General features: G+C 40.9%; 4 protein-coding genes across 4 annotated transcripts; all 4 read right to left on the bottom strand.

Annotated features, from left to right (window-relative positions):
• Positions 1-203: 203 nt before the first annotated feature.
• Positions 204-1,727, bottom strand: LOC140284255 (lipocalin-like). The gene is made up of 6 exons (XM_072378085.1): positions 1,562-1,727; positions 1,226-1,365; positions 1,050-1,129; positions 858-971; positions 662-763; positions 204-575 (listed from the first exon to the last, which is right to left on the bottom strand). Exons 1-6 carry the CDS (start codon positions 1,655-1,657, stop codon positions 556-558), a joined length of 552 nt encoding a protein of 183 aa, XP_072234186.1. The 5' UTR covers positions 1,658-1,727; the 3' UTR covers positions 204-555.
• A 1,165-nt stretch (positions 1,728-2,892) lies between these two features.
• On the bottom strand, positions 2,893-7,866 carry c8g (complement component 8, gamma polypeptide). Its single transcript, XM_072378083.1, has 7 exons — positions 7,517-7,866; positions 5,995-6,134; positions 5,610-5,680; positions 5,424-5,531; positions 5,195-5,299; positions 4,971-5,006; positions 2,893-2,954 (listed from the first exon to the last, which is right to left on the bottom strand). The coding sequence occupies exons 1-7, from the start codon at positions 7,694-7,696 to the stop codon at positions 2,935-2,937; spliced, it is 660 nt and encodes a 219-aa protein (XP_072234184.1). The 5' UTR covers positions 7,697-7,866; the 3' UTR covers positions 2,893-2,934.
• Positions 7,867-8,136: 270 nt separating this feature from the next.
• Positions 8,137-10,414, bottom strand: msrb2 (methionine sulfoxide reductase B2). Its single transcript, XM_072378084.1, has 5 exons — positions 10,214-10,414; positions 9,593-9,690; positions 9,103-9,179; positions 8,809-8,956; positions 8,137-8,607 (listed from the first exon to the last, which is right to left on the bottom strand). Exons 1-5 carry the CDS (start codon positions 10,323-10,325, stop codon positions 8,476-8,478), a joined length of 567 nt encoding a protein of 188 aa, XP_072234185.1. The 5' UTR covers positions 10,326-10,414; the 3' UTR covers positions 8,137-8,475.
• A 70-nt stretch (positions 10,415-10,484) lies between these two features.
• Positions 10,485-19,508, bottom strand: armc3 (armadillo repeat containing 3). The gene is made up of 17 exons (XM_072378076.1): positions 19,152-19,508; positions 18,839-18,956; positions 18,483-18,608; positions 18,169-18,237; positions 17,811-17,986; positions 17,488-17,682; positions 17,105-17,288; positions 16,816-16,968; positions 16,622-16,730; positions 15,890-16,139; positions 15,464-15,600; positions 15,010-15,178; positions 14,037-14,131; positions 12,485-12,568; positions 11,646-11,813; positions 11,219-11,381; positions 10,485-11,048 (listed from the first exon to the last, which is right to left on the bottom strand). Exons 1-17 carry the CDS (start codon positions 19,197-19,199, stop codon positions 10,863-10,865), a joined length of 2,430 nt encoding a protein of 809 aa, XP_072234177.1. The 5' UTR covers positions 19,200-19,508; the 3' UTR covers positions 10,485-10,862.
• Positions 19,509-19,834: the final 326 nt, after the last annotated feature.

The raw sequence follows: 19,834 nt of genomic DNA, 5'->3' as shown, positions 1-19,834 counted from the left end.
TATAGCTCATAGTTTTGTACCTAATAGACCAGTAGGGGGCAGTGTGTGACAATGTTGATGTGACCCACAGAGATTTCTCATTTTCATTTTTGAGGTATGTTTTTTTTATTTTTATTTTTTTACCACAAATAGAATAATTCTGAACTCATTAGGATTATTTTAATAATTTTATTGGCTTCAAGCTCATTTTAACAGATGGAATAAAAAAAAAAAAGACAAAAAAGAATTCAGCAGTTACAAAAGACACTGATGGCTTTCACAGTCATTTTTTTCATTCATTTTCTTTTCTTTCCTACACACTATCAGCCCTTTATTGTTCACTCTAATGCCACTGTTAATACACATTAAGGAGAGAATGAAATCTACACTGGGACGAGTTTGTTTTTTGGTATGCAGCATTAATTAGGGTAACACGCTTAAGGTTCGTCGTCCCTGACGTTGCTTTGTGGTGCAGCCGACATCATAAGGCGAAGTGATGAGACTCCTCTCAGATGAAAGCCCTGGACTTGAAAGGTGAGGAGATGAAGAATGGAGGGTTTGGGGAGCAGGGACTCTTTATGCCTCAGGACATTCGGCTGTGAAAACGTATACAAAAACATCAGTGATTTTCTGACTCGAACACAATGCAATTGTGGTGATTACTGATGAGGAAACAACGTACCATTCTTTGGCAGGATAGCAATGTTTTCAGGGAGGATGCCATTTTCCGTAGAAAACTGAGTAAACTTCTGCTGCAGGACAGCACTGGTCTCAGGAGTGCGACCTGTAAGCACAGCATGGGTGTCATCAGCCTTCACACAATCCTCACTCAATTCATAACGTTCGCCCCTCAGGCTCGTTAAATGAGGAGAACTTACTGTAAAGCTTGTTGAGGACCTCAGATACGCCATTCTTTGTCTTTATGGTGTGGATCAGAGCATAGTCATTGTAGACAACATCAACAATGCGCATGTCGTTGTCATTGTTCCAAGCTGAGAAATGCAGAGAAAGTCAGATTCTTAAAGTCCTGTGTTTGTGTGTGTTTGTGTGTTTGTCTGGCTTCCACTCACCATGGCTGTGGAAGGTGAAGCGTCCAGGAGTGTCGGTTTTCTTGGCCAGGTGAGTCATTCTCCAGCAGGACCCATCACCACTACACAAAAAGAAGGAAGATTAAACATTTATCTTCCTTGACTAGAATATTCAGGGTGTTTTTCTTTGATGGCATGATCGCAGGTGAGTGACTTACTTCAGGTTGGCATAAGACAGATCCAGGTCTCCTGCTGCAGTTGGCTCTACTATGACAGTGCCTGCCTTCATGGAATCTTTGTGATTCACAAACCACAGAGCGTTGGTAGCAAAGCCAACCAAGTACCACTTGCCTGTCATCTAAACGAAAAACAGGAGAGCGATGAAATTCCTCTCACTGAGTTACTCACAGCCCCTCAGAAGTCATGTAAAATTCACACACATAACCTATTTCCTGTACTCTCAGAGTTGGACTTGTCCCTTGCATGGCTGAAAAAAGTCAAACCTAAATGCTTTAACTTCTCACTGAATCTTTGATTTTGAATATTTTTCCTACCTGTTCCAGACTGAAGTCTTTAACTGGCATGACTTCTGCGCATGCAGCCAGCACACAGGCCAGGGCGGCGAGCAACCTCAGCAGCGTGGTCCTCATGACTTCTCTTTGTTCAGAGCTTCTCTTGTAGGAGGTGATCAGGAGTGTCAGGGCGATGTAACAGGGTGCAGACAGTTGAGGCTCCTTATATGCTGCTGAAGCATCCCCCTCCTCCTCCTCCTCCCCCTTTTTCTGGCCTGTGCATTGCAAAAACTATCTGGATCTCTCCCACTGGAATGCAAATCACTGCTGTTACACAACCGGCACGTGTGAATGGAGAAGGGAGAGGTGAGGAGGGAAGAATGGAGTTCTTATGCCACCCCTCCCCTTTCACCCCATCTCAAATGCTCCAGGACTAACTAACCTATCAGAGCATCTGTTTGGTAAGAACGAAAAGTCTCTGCAGAGCGTGCCGAAAACAAAGATCAGATGGGCCTCAGGAAATGTTTTTGATCCCCAGAAAGATGGAATCGGCTCTCAAACTTTACATGGTCAGGAATTCCGAAGCAGAAGTGTTGAAGAGTTTTGCAACCTGCTCTTCCTCAAAAAGAGCTTTTACAGCAGAGATTTGATATGTCTTCATCAGCACAGTGATCAGTTTGAGTATTAGCATTTTCATAAGCTTTGAAACACAAATTTAAGGTCTTTACCGAACTCCTCAGAGAGAATTGCATAAGCCATATTGTTTGATTTGATATTAAATCTTTGGTCAATCTTTAACTGAAAATAATTTCCCCTAAAGCCTTACTGTCCCGAATTTACACAATCCTATACATAAAATGCAGATTTGCAGAAATGTGCTGAATCACAGCTCCTTTTGTGAGGGGACTAGACAGGCACCGACTTGCTGTCAGCCTGTTATGTAATGTACTCACACACACAAACGCTCACACAAAAACACAAGCCTGGAGGTGCTGGGTGGAGCGAGGAGTTGTGGTAAGGCACATTTGGTAACCACATTTTATAACCAAACTCTCTGAACCCCTTTGGCAATTCTGGATCTTATTATCTCCAGCACCAACACACATATTCTTGTGTCCACACTTACACAACAGATGTCAGCATACAAGCAGTCTGAAAGTTAAACCTTAAATGTTTTGGGGGGTTTTTTTTGTTAAGGATGCAGCAGATGATGCCATCTCACCACAGAATCAGACGAGACCACACAGGAAATTTGGATCTCATCTTGTTTTTTTGCAACTAAAAACATTTGACAGTAAGCTGATTTCACTCCGTACTGTTTATTTATGTGCATTCGGTAACATTTCAGGTAGACACACAATTCTAAGGCAATACAAGGCTTCAGTCTTTTATTGATCATCCTGAGCTTTGCCTCTTCAGCACGAGGGGACACAGTCTGTAAAACAAGTGACACATAGGGTTACACAGGAGCTATGCACATGTTCTCAGCAGGCAGTGGGGGTTGGATAACATGTTGTTGACAAAGTTTCAAAAGCTGTTTTTTTTTTTTTTTTTAAAGTTGAGCAGAACACATGCTCAGCCCGAGGAGGGGGGGCAAACCTGAAGAGTGTTTGGGAAGTTCTCTGCTCATCTCCAACCATGTTATAAACAGAGGCATTAAAGGTGTGGGTGAAATCTCCTGTTATTGTGAACAAGTAAGTGTGTAGAACAAAATCTGATCTTCAAAGGGCTTCAAATTAAAGATAAAACATTATTTTCAACATTTAGGCAATAGCCAAAGTATGAGAACCCCAAGAGACCTTCCTTTCAGATACTTTTTTTAAGGTCTCAAACCTCAATTAACTTTTTCTGGCCTTGGCGTGTGTCACCATAAAGAAAGACCTAATGATGGAAATATCAAAGATTTTTTGAAAATCAGATTTTTCCAACTTTTTCCCAACAATCAGCACACAAAGTCCAATAAAACGACACGTTTTGCGCACTTAAAACAGAGATAATGTAAGAGGAAATGTTTACAAAAAATGATAGGCTTTAAGATACCAAAACATATCCCAGTAACCTTTCCCCTGATTCTGTCATGCAGTAACATGTAGTAAAGTAATTATGAAATGGCAGTTAACGGTTCAGACATCGAGTTGAGGCGAAGACCAGGAAAAAAAGATCTGCTCGTAAGATTTCCAAAAGGCAAAATCAAACCATTCGAGTACATAAGTCGTTCAGGGAGACTTAGCAGACTCTGCAGGGGTCATCTGCACAAATAATGTGAGAGCTTCATTCATGGGTTATGATTAGAAAATCTATTCTGCATCTTTACCACAAAGCCAGACGTTTGGAAATGAAAATCTTTGGCCTCAATTAGAAACCGTTTGCTTGGAAAATAAATCGTGCAGAATTTTGTGAAAAGAACACCTCTCCAACTGTTAAGAACAGAGGATTGATCACCGTTTGAGAGGCTTGTGATGCAGCCAGTGGCACACGTAATGTTTCGCTGAAAGAAGGAAGAGCACATTCAACTGAACACTTGTAAGCTCTGAAAACAGACATCTAAATATCCACAGCTGCAAGAGGAGCAATGAAAGAGCTTTGATTGCAAGCAGCTTAGGAATCTCACAGAACTAGAGGCCTTATATGGGAAGAATGGAAAAAAACATTTGAGTATACACACTTTAAATCAGTTGCAGGTTGCTCAATTTGCTCTGGGCCTTTTCCCCTTGTTTGCATGTGGGTGTGTAACAGTGTGTATTCTGAAACAGTAAAAGATGGAAATGAAGAATAAAAAGATCAAGGAAGACTATAACGTGCATTGACCTGTGACCTGTAAACATGTGTCTGCAAACTGCTCTCGCAGCTGAAAAAGGGAAACTTGAGAAAATATATTTGAGCACTAAATAAGAGCTATAGCTGAAAGAAGCACTGTGAGAGGGAGCAGGGCCTAGAAGCTGCTCACACATATAACTGTTGGCGTTGGGAATGCTGTGTAAGCTGCCACGTAATGTGTTTCTATGCTGTTCCTGTTAATAAAGAGGCTGCAAAGGTGAGTCCAACTACTCTTTTCTCCACAACATAATGGTGACCCTGACATCTTGTCATTGATGTAGACTGAAGCCAAACTAAATGTTTGAATCCTCTGTGCACTGTAGAATGAGCTAATTGAGACTGGAGACAGTCCCTCACCCCGTCTGACCCCTTGGTCTAATCATCCTTTTTTTTGTTGTCAATTGTCCCCCCCAGGCCCAGGCTTGACCTAATCACCATTTGCTTTAAACAGCAAGTCAGACAATAGTAACTACATACAAACTGTACCCATTGATAACAATGTTATATTCGAATGTTGTGACTTTTAAACACCAGTTTATCAGAACACCAATTCTTTCTTCTGGAGAAACACATCTTGTCATTTGATTTTTTTTTGTTTGTTTATAACTTTGATTAAATAGCAAAATGAGCTTACTGATTACATGGTCCTGGTCCACATCTTCACAGTGACCTGTAAAGATGGAAGAAAAAAAAGACTCAACAAACACAAGTGACACATTTTGAACGATGTTGTGCCCTAAAGTAGTTCATTAGTGAGCACAGTTGTACTGTTGTGTTACACTGAAATGCATTGTATTCGGATATGAAAAACAAAACTTTCATTTTATTTAGTTTTTTATCAAGCATTTATAGACGCACTGTAGGTGGGCAAACCGAAGACATAGGCCAGCCCCAAACCGTGTTTCTCAGCAAGCTCCTCAAACTTGGTCAACGTTGGCTCTGATAGATTGTCAGGCGACCTGGCTGCATACACACACACACACACACACACACACACACAATAAGGCACCATAAATGCATTATTAACCCCAGAATGACTCAAAGTTGCCACCTGGCAGTCTGACATAGACATGGCTGGGGAACTTACTGTAGAGTTTCACTGTGACTTTGCCTCGCTTTTGGTAGAACATGACAGCATAGGAGGTGTAGTCTGTCTCCCCAATCACTATGGCTGTGTCCAGTTCAGGATTAGCTCCTGGTGGGAACAAAACAGCAGAGTCTGCAAAGCTGCTTTCCACTTTTTGTTAGCAGGATGCTAATAGGAAGAACTGACCTTTAAGTGTTAGTCGTCCTTTGGTTGAAGTTAGATGGTAGACCTGTAATATCTCCCAACACTGGTGGTTACTGAGAAGAGAAGAAAAGAGAATACCTTTGACTGACCCTTCATTATCACAGGAACATTCTTTTCTTTTTATGGCATCTATCTCTGTTTGCAAAAGCCAAGTCAGCCAAAGACAGGAGGAAAGCTGGTGGATTTTACTGTTCTACCTCCCTCTTCCTGTTTTTGAAGGCACACAAACAAACTCAGTAACATATTGTTGAAGCATGAAATCATCACACAGTTTGTGAGATTTGCTCCCTCTGCTGACAAACTGACGCAACAAAGAGACAACAAACTGTGCAGGTTATGGACTGTGTGAAGTAACAGATGTACTTACTGTCGTGTTTTCGTACTAACAGACAGCGCTTGGTCAGAGAGAGATGTGAGAGTCAGAACAGTTGGTTCCATGTTGGTTGCACGTTTTATCATGAGAGGGCATTTGGAGGCAGTGTTTATGAGGTACCATTTCCCTGTCATCTGCAATACATTAGATCAAGCAAACAGAAAAAGAACATATGTGTGAGTTTTACATAACAAGCATATTTTATGAGAATTGTTAAGCTGCAAATGTGTGTATGGGGGTGCAAACCGCAATAATGTGCATCACATATGGGAGTGAGATTCGGATGTACGACTAGTCTTGATATGCTGGGTTCTGGAATGGTAGTTGTTCTGACCGTACAGCAGCACAAGTCATTCAACCTCCACCTGATCTGTCACCACTTTGGCCACTTACACCTTGAGGTTATGGTGATGGCTGCTTTTCTTCAGCCTAGTCTTTGTTTGCATCAGCAAAAAGGAAAAGAGTGTCTAGCAGCATTCAAGCATGTTATTCCTCCCTGTTTCATGGTTAAATTTTAGTCTGTTGAAGTCCCCAAGAATTATTATACGTGAGGCAAGGTTTGCCTCGTCCCGCTATAGTCAAATTAATTCAGATTTAATAGTAAAGGGTATGATTATATCTGACAGGCCCTGCTCTACAAGCAAAAAGCACACATCTGTTTCAAAATCAGTGTTTACTTTATTTGCCCTTTAACAATGTTGATTTCCCTGAAAAATTCCCATATTACCTCAACAGAATATTGACTCAGTTACACAAGGACATTCACAATAACAGCCACCACACTAATCCATTAAAAATGCGAGAGGTAGGCTTATATACTCAGAACTGTAAATAACAGAAAATATTTCATTTTTCCAAAGTAGAAGTTGGGCAGAATTACTCTGAGCTCCTGAACACCTTCCGCTCAGGCGTACATACATAAAGAGGAAATAAACAACCTGTATCACTGTTCTTAGATCAGTGAAAAGTGTTTCTATAGTTCATTGTCTCTTCAAAGCAATTAAAGCACTTTTGTCTGCTATACTGTATTTATACTGACTAAAGGTATCTGTTTATGTCCTGTTTTCCGCTGCCTTCCTGCTATCCTACTTGCGTGTGGTTTTGAGAAGATATGGTACATAAGTGACAAACAAAATCACTGTCAGCGTGCAAAGGTCAGGTAACGGCACACTGAAATCTTTGCTGTGATGAGGCTGAAATCTGCTGCTTGGACACAGTTCATGGTCTAATGCAATCAAAACTAGCTCTTCTTCTTTCCACTGCATCTTTTTTTCACAGCACTGTCAGTGTTTAAAAATGATCACTTTGTGCCAAATTCACAAATAACCAGGACTGTTAGATAGATTCACACATAGGAATCTCTTAGGTATGACATTTGACATATAGTCTGCAATATTTTGGGTCCATATAGGCTTTAAATGATTTTCAGATCCTTGCATTCTGTTTTTTTTCATTCACATTTTCTTTTTGGGCAACCAGGCCGTGGGATCGTCTGTTTCGCTCTCCAGTCTCTTACCTGACCTATATCTATGTCCTGAGCAGGCGGGGTCTTGTCAACAGGTTCGACCTTTGGCTTTTTAGGTCGTCTTTGAGGTCGTGGACGACTCTTGGCTCCCCCTAAGGCGTCAGCGGGACCCAAGAGACACACACACACTAACACCACCACTGTCAGCATGCAACGACTCGCTCCAGTCATCTTAGCCCTGACGATTATATAACCAAGAGTCTTTCTTCTTGTCAAGCGCTCTTCTGCCCTTGGTCTTAATTTTTTTCTTATTTTCCAAATTCTTTTCTTATCTTTGTCTTGGGCCTTCTGTCCACTTGTCCCTTTGTTCTCTCTGCTGTTCCTTATCTGTTTTACTCAACACACTGTCCCAGCGGATATAGAGACAGAGGGCAGAAGAGCAACAGTGTGAAACAGAGGATGGTCTGTTGAGTTAAACATTAACTTGGTTTACTGGTAAAGCAGAGGCCAGTCTGAAACGTTTGTAAACTACAGGGGGCAGCGGTAACTTCTCATTAAATACCACTTTATATTCACAGTAGTTCTGCATTCTGAGAACAGACAGAGCAATCAGCAAACAGACCAGTCAGATGGGCTAACATAAAAGAGTTCGGGTCAATAAGCACATTCCACACAAATACAAATTTAATTCAGATTATTTTCTCGTTGCTAAAAAAAAAGTGTACTCAACAAACATTAGTAAAAACATTGATGCAATTCAAGAAGGACATATGCTGCTTGTCTTTCATTAAACGAATGTTGTAGCACCTTGATTTTCTTTTTTTTTCTTTTTACCCACTGATTCCCAACAAGAAACTGTGCTTACAGAGTCATGGGAGGCCTCCTTCTTTTGAGGAATTCAACCAGCAGGACAGCGGTGCTGCACAAAGCCTGTTTAAGTCAAAAGCATGGAATAGATGCTCTTGTTAAACGCTACAACCAGGTATTAACCAGCAATTAAAGCAAGTCCATCATTTGCGCTCATCCTCGTCAGGTATGCCGTTTTCTCTGGGTTTAAATTTGAGGGCTGCACTGTTGATACAGAACCGCTGTCCGGTTGGGTCCGGTCCATCATCAAATACATGGCCAAGGTGGGCATCGCACTGCGTGACAAAAAAAAACATCAGTTTATGGTTGTATGTTTTCAGAAAATGAAGAAAGAAATCATAAGTGTGAATATATTACACATTTTTAATTCGGACCTGTGCATTTTTCAAAAATATTACACACAAAGTTATTATAATAACTAGCACAATTATCCTAAAAAACTGAACTCTGGTTCCATAGATCAAAACACAACTTACATTTTTACAAAGGACCTCTGTCCCAGCACTACCCAGGCTGTTGTCAGGGCGACGAATGATAGAGGCGTGGCTTTCATCACGCTCCCATGTCCCATGAGCCTCTTTGAATGCTGGCCAGCCTGTCCCAGAGTCATACTTAGCCTCTGAACTATGAAGAAAGGAAGTGAGATCCCCATGATAAGCACCCACTCAACATTCTTGTAGCAGAACTTTCTGTTGTAAATTTCTTTAGGGACAGGTCTAATCCACATAATGTCACGATTTGGGGTAAATAGTTAAGCATTAAGCTGTTACCTGAAGAGTGGAACATCACAGCAGATACAGTGGTACATCCCAACCTCAAAATGGTTCAGGTACATCCCACTAAAAGGCTGAAACAAAGCAGAATGTCAAGAGTAGGATGCGGTTCAGTGGCTGTCTTACTAACTCTGTGGTTTTGTGAGTGCAAAACAGTAACTTGTCCTTATTACTTCAGTCAGACATGTGTCTATGTTACAGGTGCTTCTCAAGCTTCTTAAGCCCTCACATGGTGAAGGTGTGTAGCTGAACCTGATGAAGCCGAAAAAAGGTCAGCAGTAAAGTGTTGATCAAAGTCCACCAGGATTTGTGCTGTTGTCTCTGAGACAATATGTAGGTCAGTGAGTCACATCGGGTATGTACCAGTTTCACAAATTCACCCCACAAGTGTTTAATTTCCATTCATCTATTCATAGCAACACAACAATTCACTGACAAAGGACAAATCTGAACTCTTTTTTTTTCTTTTTTCACATATCAGACTCACCTCCTCGGTTCCTTTCTCTCTGGTGACCACATACTGTTCTGGAGTCAGTTTCTTATGCCAGTCAGTGGTCTTGTTATAACGTGTGAGAGACTGCAGGCCTGCACATAGGAGAGGTCAGATGTTGAATATATCATAATATGATTACATAATAAAGAGAACATGAAGCAAATTGTTGTAAATCATTAAGCGCATGCTTTTATGATAAGGTTTGCTTTGTCCTCTCTACTCAGAAGACAATGACCTGCACACTACGGGATTTTGAGGCACATTGAAAATATGTTTAAAATCACATGATTTGGAGTTCAACGCAAAACACAAAAGTTGAAATGATTCTATAGGCAACGAGGACAGAAGGCGCGTATACACATTTTGGAACATCGCCAGTTCTATTCAGCTTGCTGCAGTAGTGCTAACCTCTGATAGTCCACCGTGCCTCTCCCCCATGTTGTTCACGACAGTATTTAAACACATGCATCAAATAGTACCTTCAAACCAATTTAAAAATCCCTCAACGTTTAACGCCCAGGGCACAAGTGCAACGCTATGCGGCTGAATGCATTCACAGCCACAGGTCGGGACACGGTGCGACGGCGGAGAAATGAAAAGTTCCTGTAGAACTACCTTGAGATGTGGACACAGGACGGACGAACAGCGGGATCCTCCTCTGTATCACCGCTGACCGGACTGTCGCGTGTTGAGAAACAGCGAGGAGACGAACGAGGAAACGCGACATGTTTGCCACCGCGTTGTCAAGTGCGTCCCAGAGTCAAGTGCAGCGCAGATAACAGCGGAGCCGAGCGCTCCCGCTGCGTCGGGATCGTTCATGCTGCGGCGAGTTCGCGCTGGTCCTCCAGGTCAAAAATCACACTTGCAGCTGAGCAGGTCAAAGTGGACTGTCTTTTTATTGCAAGTAATGTTCAAAGAGCATTATATTGTCAATGTGCAACTGGTTTATGCTTTATTATCAGAGAGAACAGTTGATTTGAGAGGAGATTACATTTGGTTCAGGCAGTAAATCCAAAGTGTTTGTACAGAGAACTCTTACTGGTGAACAGTAAAGTGAGGATCACCTCTAAAAAAAGCAACTTAGAGACACATTACCATAACTCTCTCTATTGAATAAGCCTTGTTAAACAGACACCATACATTTTGGCCTATGCATGCATGAAAATAGTCAAGGATTGAAGTAAAGGATTATTTAATGCATGTTTTGAAGCTCTGTCATACATCCAACACATATAGGATTCAGTGAAAGTGAACAAAACAAAGCTTATATACTCTGATACTGCAGAGCAGCAGGGGTATCGACTTCCAGTAAGCTTCCAGGCTGGTGCATAAGGTCCACTATGTAGCGGCAGGGCTGTGAAGAACTGTTGAAGAGAAGAACCTCGTTCCAAGCCCGGTTGTACTCACCCCTAACCAGAGTGCAGGGCATTCCTATGCAGTCAGCCAGACACTGAAACGCCACATAAGAACTTGATCAATCAAATGGAGAGAAAATGCAGGTGGAGAGAGGGGTTTAAAGTAGCACAATTATACACTATTGTCTATAAAGGAAGGGAAGGATAAGAGATCAAAGTGAAGCAGATGAATATTTGGACATATTTGAAATACCATGTGTGGTACCTTGAACAGAAGTGCTCTGTGGCAGTAGATTCCCTTGTTGATCAAACCAATAGGAACAACATTAGACTTGAGCTGAAATTTGAGCTCACTGAGGTGCAGCGTCCACGAGAATTCATGCAGCTTCTCCATCGGCACCGCTCCACCCATGGCTTCGCTCACTAGCCTGACAGTCACAACAAAAGCCCATCACAATGCAGACGTTCAAAATTTGTGTGCACTTTGTATCGCAGAATTGTTTCTCTGTACAGAGAGAAGCAAATGTGCATACAAATGTATTTGTACATCTGCTTTTCAATTTCACATTTCAGTTAGCTTCTATGACTTTGGAAATTTGGAAATCAGTGACCTGTCAAGCATATACTTTTTCTCTTTAGTTGTAACGGCAGCCCTGCATACTGGTTATGTGCCAGTTGCATTCACTTATCACCTAGCCAGGGCAGCGTGCTGCTGTTGTTCATCACTGATAGGCAGAATGGATTCCATGGCCTTTTTAACTAGCATCTCCAATGAGACATCATCGGTCTTGTTCTGCGGTCTCTCTATTGGAGACTCAAACCGAGTCTCATCTTTGTGTTTGTCCTCCTCTTTCTTCTTCCTGTACAAAGAAACAATAAAAAAAAAAAAAACAAGTAAATTTGTATTACTTATTGCTTTTTTTATTTTCTTTTTTTGCTGTTGCTTGTTACCTGTCTGGTGAATTCAATTCAAGGTACTGCTCTACCTGCTTGCTTTGCAGTTCTGGCTACTAACATCTGGGGTGCTCTTACTAAGCCTAGACTGAGTCCAAACAGCTCCTGCCCAGTCGCTCAGCCCGAACCCAGTCCTGGCGGCTAAAGGCTAGTTCCAGTTTGCTCGGCCTGGAGAGGGGCACTTGCCCCTGCTAGCCCCCAGCTAGCTCCTTGTATCTTGTGGTAACTTCTCATTTCATTTTGTTCCTCACAGCATGCAAAACATTCGAACAACCCAATCCTCCAATGTTCTACATAGAATGCATGGGCCAGCTAACCTCATCTGTCTTGGACTATAGGTATATGCTATATATACCCAACCATACCATTGCTGGCTGGTTTTCCTCATTATATGTCTTGAAATACACAAAACATATTTTTGATATGTTTTGGTTAAAACCTTGGTTGTTAGCAGAGAGGTACTTTATCGACCACTGTACAATGAGGTAAGTGTGTTCTTCTCCATTACGCTATCCAGACAATGTTATACGAGTATACAATAAATATTTTCTCACTCCACATGCTCAGAAACACTCACTTTGGTGTCCTTCGGTCTTTCTTGCTGCTGGTGTCTGATTCTGATCGGCTGCTTCGTCTCTCTTCTTGCACATCTACCATTTCTCTGTGCCACAAAAAGACAAGAACAAAGAGATTTATACCTGATCTCAGGAGTACAATAAATTATATCCTCTTTCTTTTGGAAATTTTCCCTGTTTTTGTCATATGTGAATTTCATATTGCTACTCCATATAAAGTGCAACTTACTCTGTTTTAACATATGCATGGATGTACTTTATTTCAGAATAAGGAACTCAACAAGGTAGGATATTCCACATAGCTTATATCTACAATGTCATTCATGATATACAGTTAATTTCATACTTTCCCTCGTTCCACACCCAACATGCACGCTCAGAACGGGGGATTGGACTGAAGTTTCGGTGCAATCTGTTGGTTTTCTATAGCTAGGAAATAGTTTTTGAATTGGCTCCGTATGTATGAATTGGACTCATTTTGAATTTAATTAATTCGATTTGATAGGATTAGGATTATAATGAACTGGACTCTATTTGACTTGGAATTGGAGTGTATCATTGAAGTACCTTGAGATGACATTTGTTGTGATTTGGCGCTATATGAATAAACTGAATTGAATTGCTGGGTTTTTATCTGCATGTATTGGAGGAATTCCATTGTTCTCAAAATGCTTTTCTTTTTTTTATTTTTAATGCAGTGCGCGTACAAAACACATAGCAGCACACAAAAACACTGTTAACCTTTTATATTAAATTAATTTCTTACACATAGACAGGAATGATCCGAGGCAAAAAGATTCTGATGTAATTCAACAAGGCAGGGATACACAAAAAAACCAACTATAATTAAATGTGGCGAGAGGCATTTTGCTTTCCCTGAGTTATACTTGAGTCATGTAACACCCCAGAAGAGACCACAGATTACATAACATGCTGCTTAAGAATGCCTGAGTTGTTGTATGTACATGCATCCTAAAGGGGGCAGAGTGGAAAAGGGTGAATGTGAGGTACCCCAAGGGGGTACAGCTCTCTTTTGCAGTCAAAGCATTTGTGAGTGCATATTAAACGAGGCAGTATGCATGTGTGAGTCTTTAAGTGGAAATGCATATGTGCTACATGCTGGCATCTTGCAGTGCATTCCTGTGTTCTTTTGATGAAGGATTAGATGTGAACATATAGTGTTTGAGTGTGTTGAAATCTTAAAGAGGGGATTGTTTACCCAGTGAGGTCATGCAAATGGGGCACATTGAAGGGAGCAGGAGAAGGGGGAAAAAAAGGAAGGAAGCAAGTGGAAAATAGAGCACTGGATTGGAGCAGACAAGGGGAGGCAGACAGAACTCCTTCAGACAGAAAAAACAGAATTTTGGAAGGATTGTAAGATGTAAGAATTATTTTCTACTTTGTGACTAAACTAAATCATGATTCTCCTTTAAAATATTCTTTAAGTACAAGCTCTAAAGAACAGTGACACATGTTGTTTATCTTTCATATATGTCATTTTAGATAAATCTTCCTTTTAATCCATCAAATCATGCTGTGATATTGGTTACATACTCCGTAGTGGTGTTGACAACGATAATGGGTCGATGCTGGTTGACTGGCTGTTTGGTCAGTTCCTCTAAGGTCAGAATCCTCTGACCTGGACGAGCCTGTAAGACAGAAACAGAGAGAGGCCTTACAGAGTATCAACTTAAAGTGTGGAAAGCGTCGAACTTTATTATTTACGCTGTTCTTTGCGAAAGACAGAGAGAAACACAAAACTAAGAGGTGAGAAAGAAATAAGTCTGGTGTTTCATAATCCTGATCTAAATCATTTTCTCCCCTGTATCAATGACTACAAAAGGTTGTGATTTTTCAAAGTGATTTAATTTGAACTTACTCTGTAATGCACAGCAGCCTGATGGTGTGAGACCATGTGGAGTAGAAGTTATGGTATATGAACAGGTTAAATGAGCGCTCTTCCCCCCTCAGATGGCATCATATACTAAATGCCATATACTACACCAATATTAGTTACAAAACCTAATCAAAATATTAACTGCCCAACAAAAATGTTGTGTAAGAAGCTGGAATGCACGCTTGCCTGGAGATCCATTAGTCCTTGAAATAATCTCCTAGAAAATTAGGAGTAAGTTAAACACTTGTCATTTACCCAGTGGATGGTTGCGCCACTGTAATATTAACATTACTTTTAAAAAGGGCATATCAGCCTCCTGTGGCCAAAATGAATTATAAAAAACCAACAAAAAGATTTTTTTTGACCTGTCTCTGGAAAAATGGGACAAAGTTCAACCTGCTCATTTACCACAATTACCTTGCTTGGACTTTGTGCATCAGTGAAACTCACCAATTCTATTGATGGAAAAACAAGAATAAAATATGGAACTTACAGAGATTCCCTTTCTTTTTTTTCATTGTTTCTTAAGTTTTAAACATTTTGGGTCATGAATACCAAACTCCAGAGCACACACTTTCTTTCCTCACTTGCCTGTCAGAGCTTCTTCTTAAACTACAGGAGATAACAAACCTTCCAAGCATCATAGAAGCAGCCCGTAATTATGTCAGTGGAGGACAAATGCCCTGTCAGGCTGTATTTAACAGACAAGTTGGAGTTCAGCAGGCTGGTCATGGCAAACTCGCTGAAATGGTTCCTTCGATTCACTGACTGGCTGATTTTCTGCAGTATTTCCAAAGCTCTGGGACACATTTAAAAACAAGAAACACACAAGAACAAACAGATATTAAGACACTGATGATAGTAACATACACGAATGTGAACCAAGCTACTAATTTCCTCTCATGTAAAAGACTTATTATATTACCCAATACTGCCATCTGCTGGCTATGTCAGAGATGGCACCACTGAGGTTGTTATGGCATAATTTGCTTTTGCTCAGCATTACTCCTCCAATACTAGATTTCATCACAAAAAAAAAAACGATTCAATGATGTGATTGTTTTAAGGACATTCTGTTTTTTACCCATGTTTGCACAGCTCCACAGCACTGGGTGCATCACTAGCACAAGCATTCACTGCAAAGCATGCGTTGTGCAGCACCTCCATGTCATTGGAATGCAGCAATGTGACCAGCGGTTCAAGGCCTCCGGCTCTTTGGAACTATGCAGGACATGGGGTGAATGTTAGGTCTTTTGGGACAGCTTAAATATGAGATATAGTTCCACAGTTTACTACCAACTATTGTATTTAATGATTGAATGGTTGTTTGTTTTATTCATTATGTTATAATCTAAGAGAACAGTGACAGTAAAAAAAACCAACAACAATAAAATGGACAAAAATATCCTATATTTTTATATTACAAACCAAATTTCATAATATCCTTGTCACAAGCAAACATGAGATGAGACCATGAAGCATTGTGAACAGTCATTCAACTAGCACAAACCTTTTCCCTGGCTTCTTTATCGCAAGCTAGCACTGACACACACAATGTAGCGCAGACCAGGACCTGACTATCTTTGGACTTCAACGGCTCAACCAAAGCCTGTATGGCTCCATGTGATAAGATGCTAGATCGGACGGTCTCCTGTCCGGCCATGTTGCAAAGTGTGGCAGCAGAACTGGCCACTGTCCTTGGACAGCTTCCACCCAGCTGCTGGATGAGGATCTCATGGCCACCAGCCTCGTACACTGCACTGGAAGATACCATAGAAGTGGGTGGAGGATTCACGGTACAGCTGAAAACTAATTATTATCTTACAATATCTACACAATATCTATGTTACTCCTGTAACATGTATGTGGCATGTATCTCTTACATCCAAGTTGTACAGAAAAGAAGGGGTAAAATAAAAAAAAAAACATTAAGAGAATGGATAGTGAGGGATAGATACATGGGAGGTAAAAGTAAATGATGGTTTCCTTTGAGAAAGAAAGAAAGAAAGACCATACTATGCTGTCTTTGAACCAAATGAAGTTGGGTTTAAATTGCCCACAAATTACATATTTATTCAATTGTAAAGTGTCCCCATTTCCTTTTGAACAGGTTTGCAGCTGACTATTGGAATGAGAGTGCATGATCCCTGTACTGACGTGTTACATGCGTATTGTTGTGAGTTCAGCAGTGTTGAGGTGGAGGTAGGAGGTCATGTGGATGGTTAGGTTTTCTGTTACTCACAGAGCATTGAGCTGGTTACCATGTGTAAGGCTAGAAAGGGCCTGGGTTGCTGCCTCTCTCAGCACCGGGCTCTCACTGCTCAGCAACTCTACCACTGCAGGGATAGCATCTGAAACACACCGAGGTCCAGCTCATTCGCATTTCATTGTAGTGAGCGTGCCAATAACGTAGTGGTCCAGGAACTGTGAATGTACCCAGTTCTCTGAAGATGTCCTTGCTGGGAAGGTGGAAGCTCATGGCCGCCACAGCCTGGCAAGCAGATGCTTTCACGCTGACATCCATCACCGACAGAAGCTCTACTAAAACTTTCTCTACATCCTGCTCATGGAGCAGTGTGCGGCTCTCAGCTGCACAGGAAGAGGCATACAAATGACAGGACAAAGAAAGCACACAGCTACCATATTTGTTTTTATAAATTCCTTCTGATCTGTTGTTGGAAATTTGAGAGAAAGTTTTTATCTTCAATTCTTTTTTTAAACTTACTGTTCTGAGCCATCCTGGAGAGGCATTTCACTGTGGTGCACTGAATTTGAGGCACGTTTGGGGTGAGGACAAACTCCATCAGCCTCGTCAGTCCCCCACTCTGGTGGATCAATCGGACAGTGTCACTGTCACTCATACAGTTAGCCAGTACCTGTAAGGCCTCAGCATGTAGGTCACTGAAATCCTGTAACAAAAAAAAATGATATAGTCAAGGACAGAAGACGGGGAAGACACAGACTTTCAATGCTATCGAGAGTACAGTATAAAAGAAGCATTAAAGATTTATTATCATTGTCTTCATACTCTTTCTTTCTATGATTAAGATTAAGAATTAAGATTAAGGATTAAGATCTTTTTACCAGAAGCAACTCACATACACCTACCATGTTATCAAGGATATCCATGAGCTTCTCAAATCCCTGCTCTTCCCTAAAGGTGTTCCGTGCATCTGCGTCAGTAGTGAGACACTGCAGTGTCTTTATAGACAGATGCTGAATGAGAGGGAATTCTGACTTTAGCAGCTCCACAAGTGGAAGGATCCCACCCAGCTGATGTACTGTCTGGCAGCTTTGATAGTCCTACATACATCAAAACCAAAGAGTTAAGAAACTATCTTTTTTTCCAACAATCCAGAAACTTTACTTCACAAAACAGTGATGCATTTAGTTGCCCTGGAGATTAATCTAGATTTATGGATATAACTCACCTGAACTAGGTTAAAAATGGTCTCTAATGAGTTCTTTTTGACATCTGGATCTGGGCTGGATAGGAGCTGGATAAGAGGCGGAAGGCCATTGTTGTCAAAGATCTGGACTTTGCAGACAAAATCCACCGACAGAGAGGCAAGACACAGTGTCGCAAACTCATGGACAACTGTGTCTTCTACAGCAGAAGACAAAATTGAATATATCACAAAAATGGGATATCGTTAAGCATTAAAAGCACAAAACTATACCACACATGGACAAATCTGTTCTGTCGTGGTTGCATGGAGCAAATGTTGTTTCTGCAATAAAGTCACACCTGTTAATAAGTCTGTTCATCTTATGGTCAAAATGACTCACCTTCAAGTGCGAGTTTTTCTATAATTGATGGAATGGCATTCAATTTCTTCAGAGCACTTTTTGCATCACCTGAAAAAGAAAAGCAGAGACAAAGTCAGAGAACGGTAACAGACTGTCCATCAGCTCACTCGGTCTGTTGCACCAATGAAAGAGTGAATTCTGAAACTAAACATAGAATCAACTTCCTGGTTGCATCTTTGCATTAAACTCTCCCACAAAACGCACCAGCAGGACAGATGCAAAGGTTGCATTAAAACCCACCAAAAATTCATAGCAGCTAAGTCAATAACGGTGGCATAAGTTGCATAACACACCATTAGAGGTCATAATGCCCAGAGCCATGAAGGCGTTGCGTCTGATCAGTCTGTTGCTGTGAACGATGAGCCCGCAGAGTGGCTCCAATGCCCCCAGTGCCAGCAGAGAAACCTTGTTCTCCTCCCCTAACAACAGGGGGAGACATTAAACAGGAAAATTTAGCATGCTCACATATGGACTTATTAGTGAGGTCAAGGCAAACATTTTAATACAAAATTACACAAATGAAATAATTTAGCCACAATGCAGCTTAAAGGAAATATTCGATTAGATCGGGAAGTTTAAAATTCAATCCAATTTTGTAACTCTCCAAAACCTGGCATGTACTGTGGATCGTGTGTGTGGTTTATTGCACCTTTCTCTGCAAATGCGTGGATTGCTTCACATGCTTTCACAAGTATGTCCTCCTCTGGAGAGTTCAACAGCAACACTGCCGTTGCTGGTGTTTTACTTTCAACAGGTAGAGGTTCGAACTGAGAGTCATCGAAGAAAGAGAGTTATTACAATAACTTTCTGTGATGCACGCCAAAGCATCGCGCGCGTTCAAACATTCTGTTTAAATGGAGATGAAACTTCTTGAAAATTGCAGATGATATAACCTATAAACTCATGCTTCGGGTTCGTTGGAGGGTCAAGACGAAAAGGTTTTCGTTTCTTTTATCTCTTACCGTTTCCTTGCGTGGAGTTTCGCTGTCTTTCCTCGACTTCTTTCCCATTCTGTCGCCAATGCAGACACTTGTATGTGCCTTAACAGACTTTATTGATCACACACTCATTTATCCACTCAATTTGATTAACCGTTGTTATAAAGCTGGCTAAACACTTAGCTTAGCTGAAGCACTGTTCAGAAGTCACGCTAAAAATAAACATTTAAATAACATATCATTATCTCAAATGTTCACTATGACTTACCTTTTTTTTTCTTTTTTGTCCAAACTAAGAGACCAATTTTAAATGTGTATTTATTTCACCAACCGGCCGCAAGAAGTAGATCAGTGTTTTGGAAAAGGACGTTGACATCACGTTGCTAGGCAACGAAGCACTACTTGGACTGCATAATGGTTAAACATTTTTTTCAAACCGCTACTATTTCAGTTGCATTGCAGTTTAGCGATTGCTTATATGTTACCGTCAACAGTGCCGCCCGACATATTTAGGCAAAGCTGACGACATATAAATGCGGCTGAAGCTAAATGTGTTCAGTCACTTTTATTCGATAAAAAAACACCGCAGTGAAATGTAAAGACGGGCATACAGGGAATTGTTCAGTAACAGGAAAATATCAAGTGTAGAGAGGGACACCAAAACAACAACAATAATGATGAGAAGAATAAAGAATATTTCAAAATAA

The sequence above is a fragment of the Leuresthes tenuis genome, unplaced genomic scaffold, assembly GCF_036924035.1.
Source record: "Leuresthes tenuis unplaced genomic scaffold, fLeuTen1.0.hap1 SCAF_24, whole genome shotgun sequence".
Taxonomy (NCBI): domain Eukaryota; kingdom Metazoa; phylum Chordata; class Actinopteri; order Atheriniformes; family Atherinopsidae; genus Leuresthes; species Leuresthes tenuis.
Note: the sequence above shows the minus strand (reverse complement) of the source record. Positions and strands in the feature narration are given on the sequence as shown.

Bases quoted from the DNA above. Each gene is read 5' to 3' on its own strand.
- LOC140284255 (XM_072378085.1), bottom strand. From the start codon at position 1,657: ATGAGGACCACGCTGCTGAGGTTGCTCGCCGCCCTGGCCTGTGTGCTG. The intron at 1,366-1,561 runs GTAGGAAAAATA...TTTTTCGTTTAG, and splicing joins AAGACTTCAGTCTGGAACAG to ATGACAGGCAAGTGGTACTT. The intron at 1,130-1,225 runs GTAAGTCACTCA...CTTTTTGTGTAG, and splicing joins CTGTCTTATGCCAACCTGAA to TGGTGATGGGTCCTGCTGGA.
- c8g (XM_072378083.1), bottom strand. From the start codon at position 7,696: ATGACTGGAGCGAGTCGTTGCATGCTGACAGTGGTGGTGTTAGTGTGT. The intron at 6,135-7,516 runs GTAAGAGACTGG...AATGTATTGCAG, and splicing joins AGGACATAGATATAGGTCAG to ATGACAGGGAAATGGTACCT. The intron at 5,300-5,423 runs GTAAGTTCCCCA...GTGTGTATGCAG, and splicing joins AGTCACAGTGAAACTCTACA to CCAGGTCGCCTGACAATCTA.
- msrb2 (XM_072378084.1), bottom strand. From the start codon at position 10,325: ATGTCGCGTTTCCTCGTTCGTCTCCTCGCTGTTTCTCAACACGCGACA. The intron at 9,691-10,213 runs GTAGTTCTACAG...TCCTATGTGCAG, and splicing joins TCCTGTGTCCACATCTCAAG to GCCTGCAGTCTCTCACACGT. The intron at 9,180-9,592 runs GTGAGTCTGATA...GCTTTGTTTCAG, and splicing joins GAGAGAAAGGAACCGAGGAG to CCTTTTAGTGGGATGTACCT.
- armc3 (XM_072378076.1), bottom strand. From the start codon at position 19,199: ATGGGAAAGAAGTCGAGGAAAGACAGCGAAACTCCACGCAAGGAAACG. The intron at 17,683-17,810 runs GTGAGTTATATC...TGATGTATGTAG, and splicing joins CCATTTTTAACCTAGTTCAG to GACTATCAAAGCTGCCAGAC. The intron at 15,601-15,889 runs GTTTGTGCTAGT...TGTCCTGCATAG, and splicing joins ATAAAGAAGCCAGGGAAAAG to TTCCAAAGAGCCGGAGGCCT.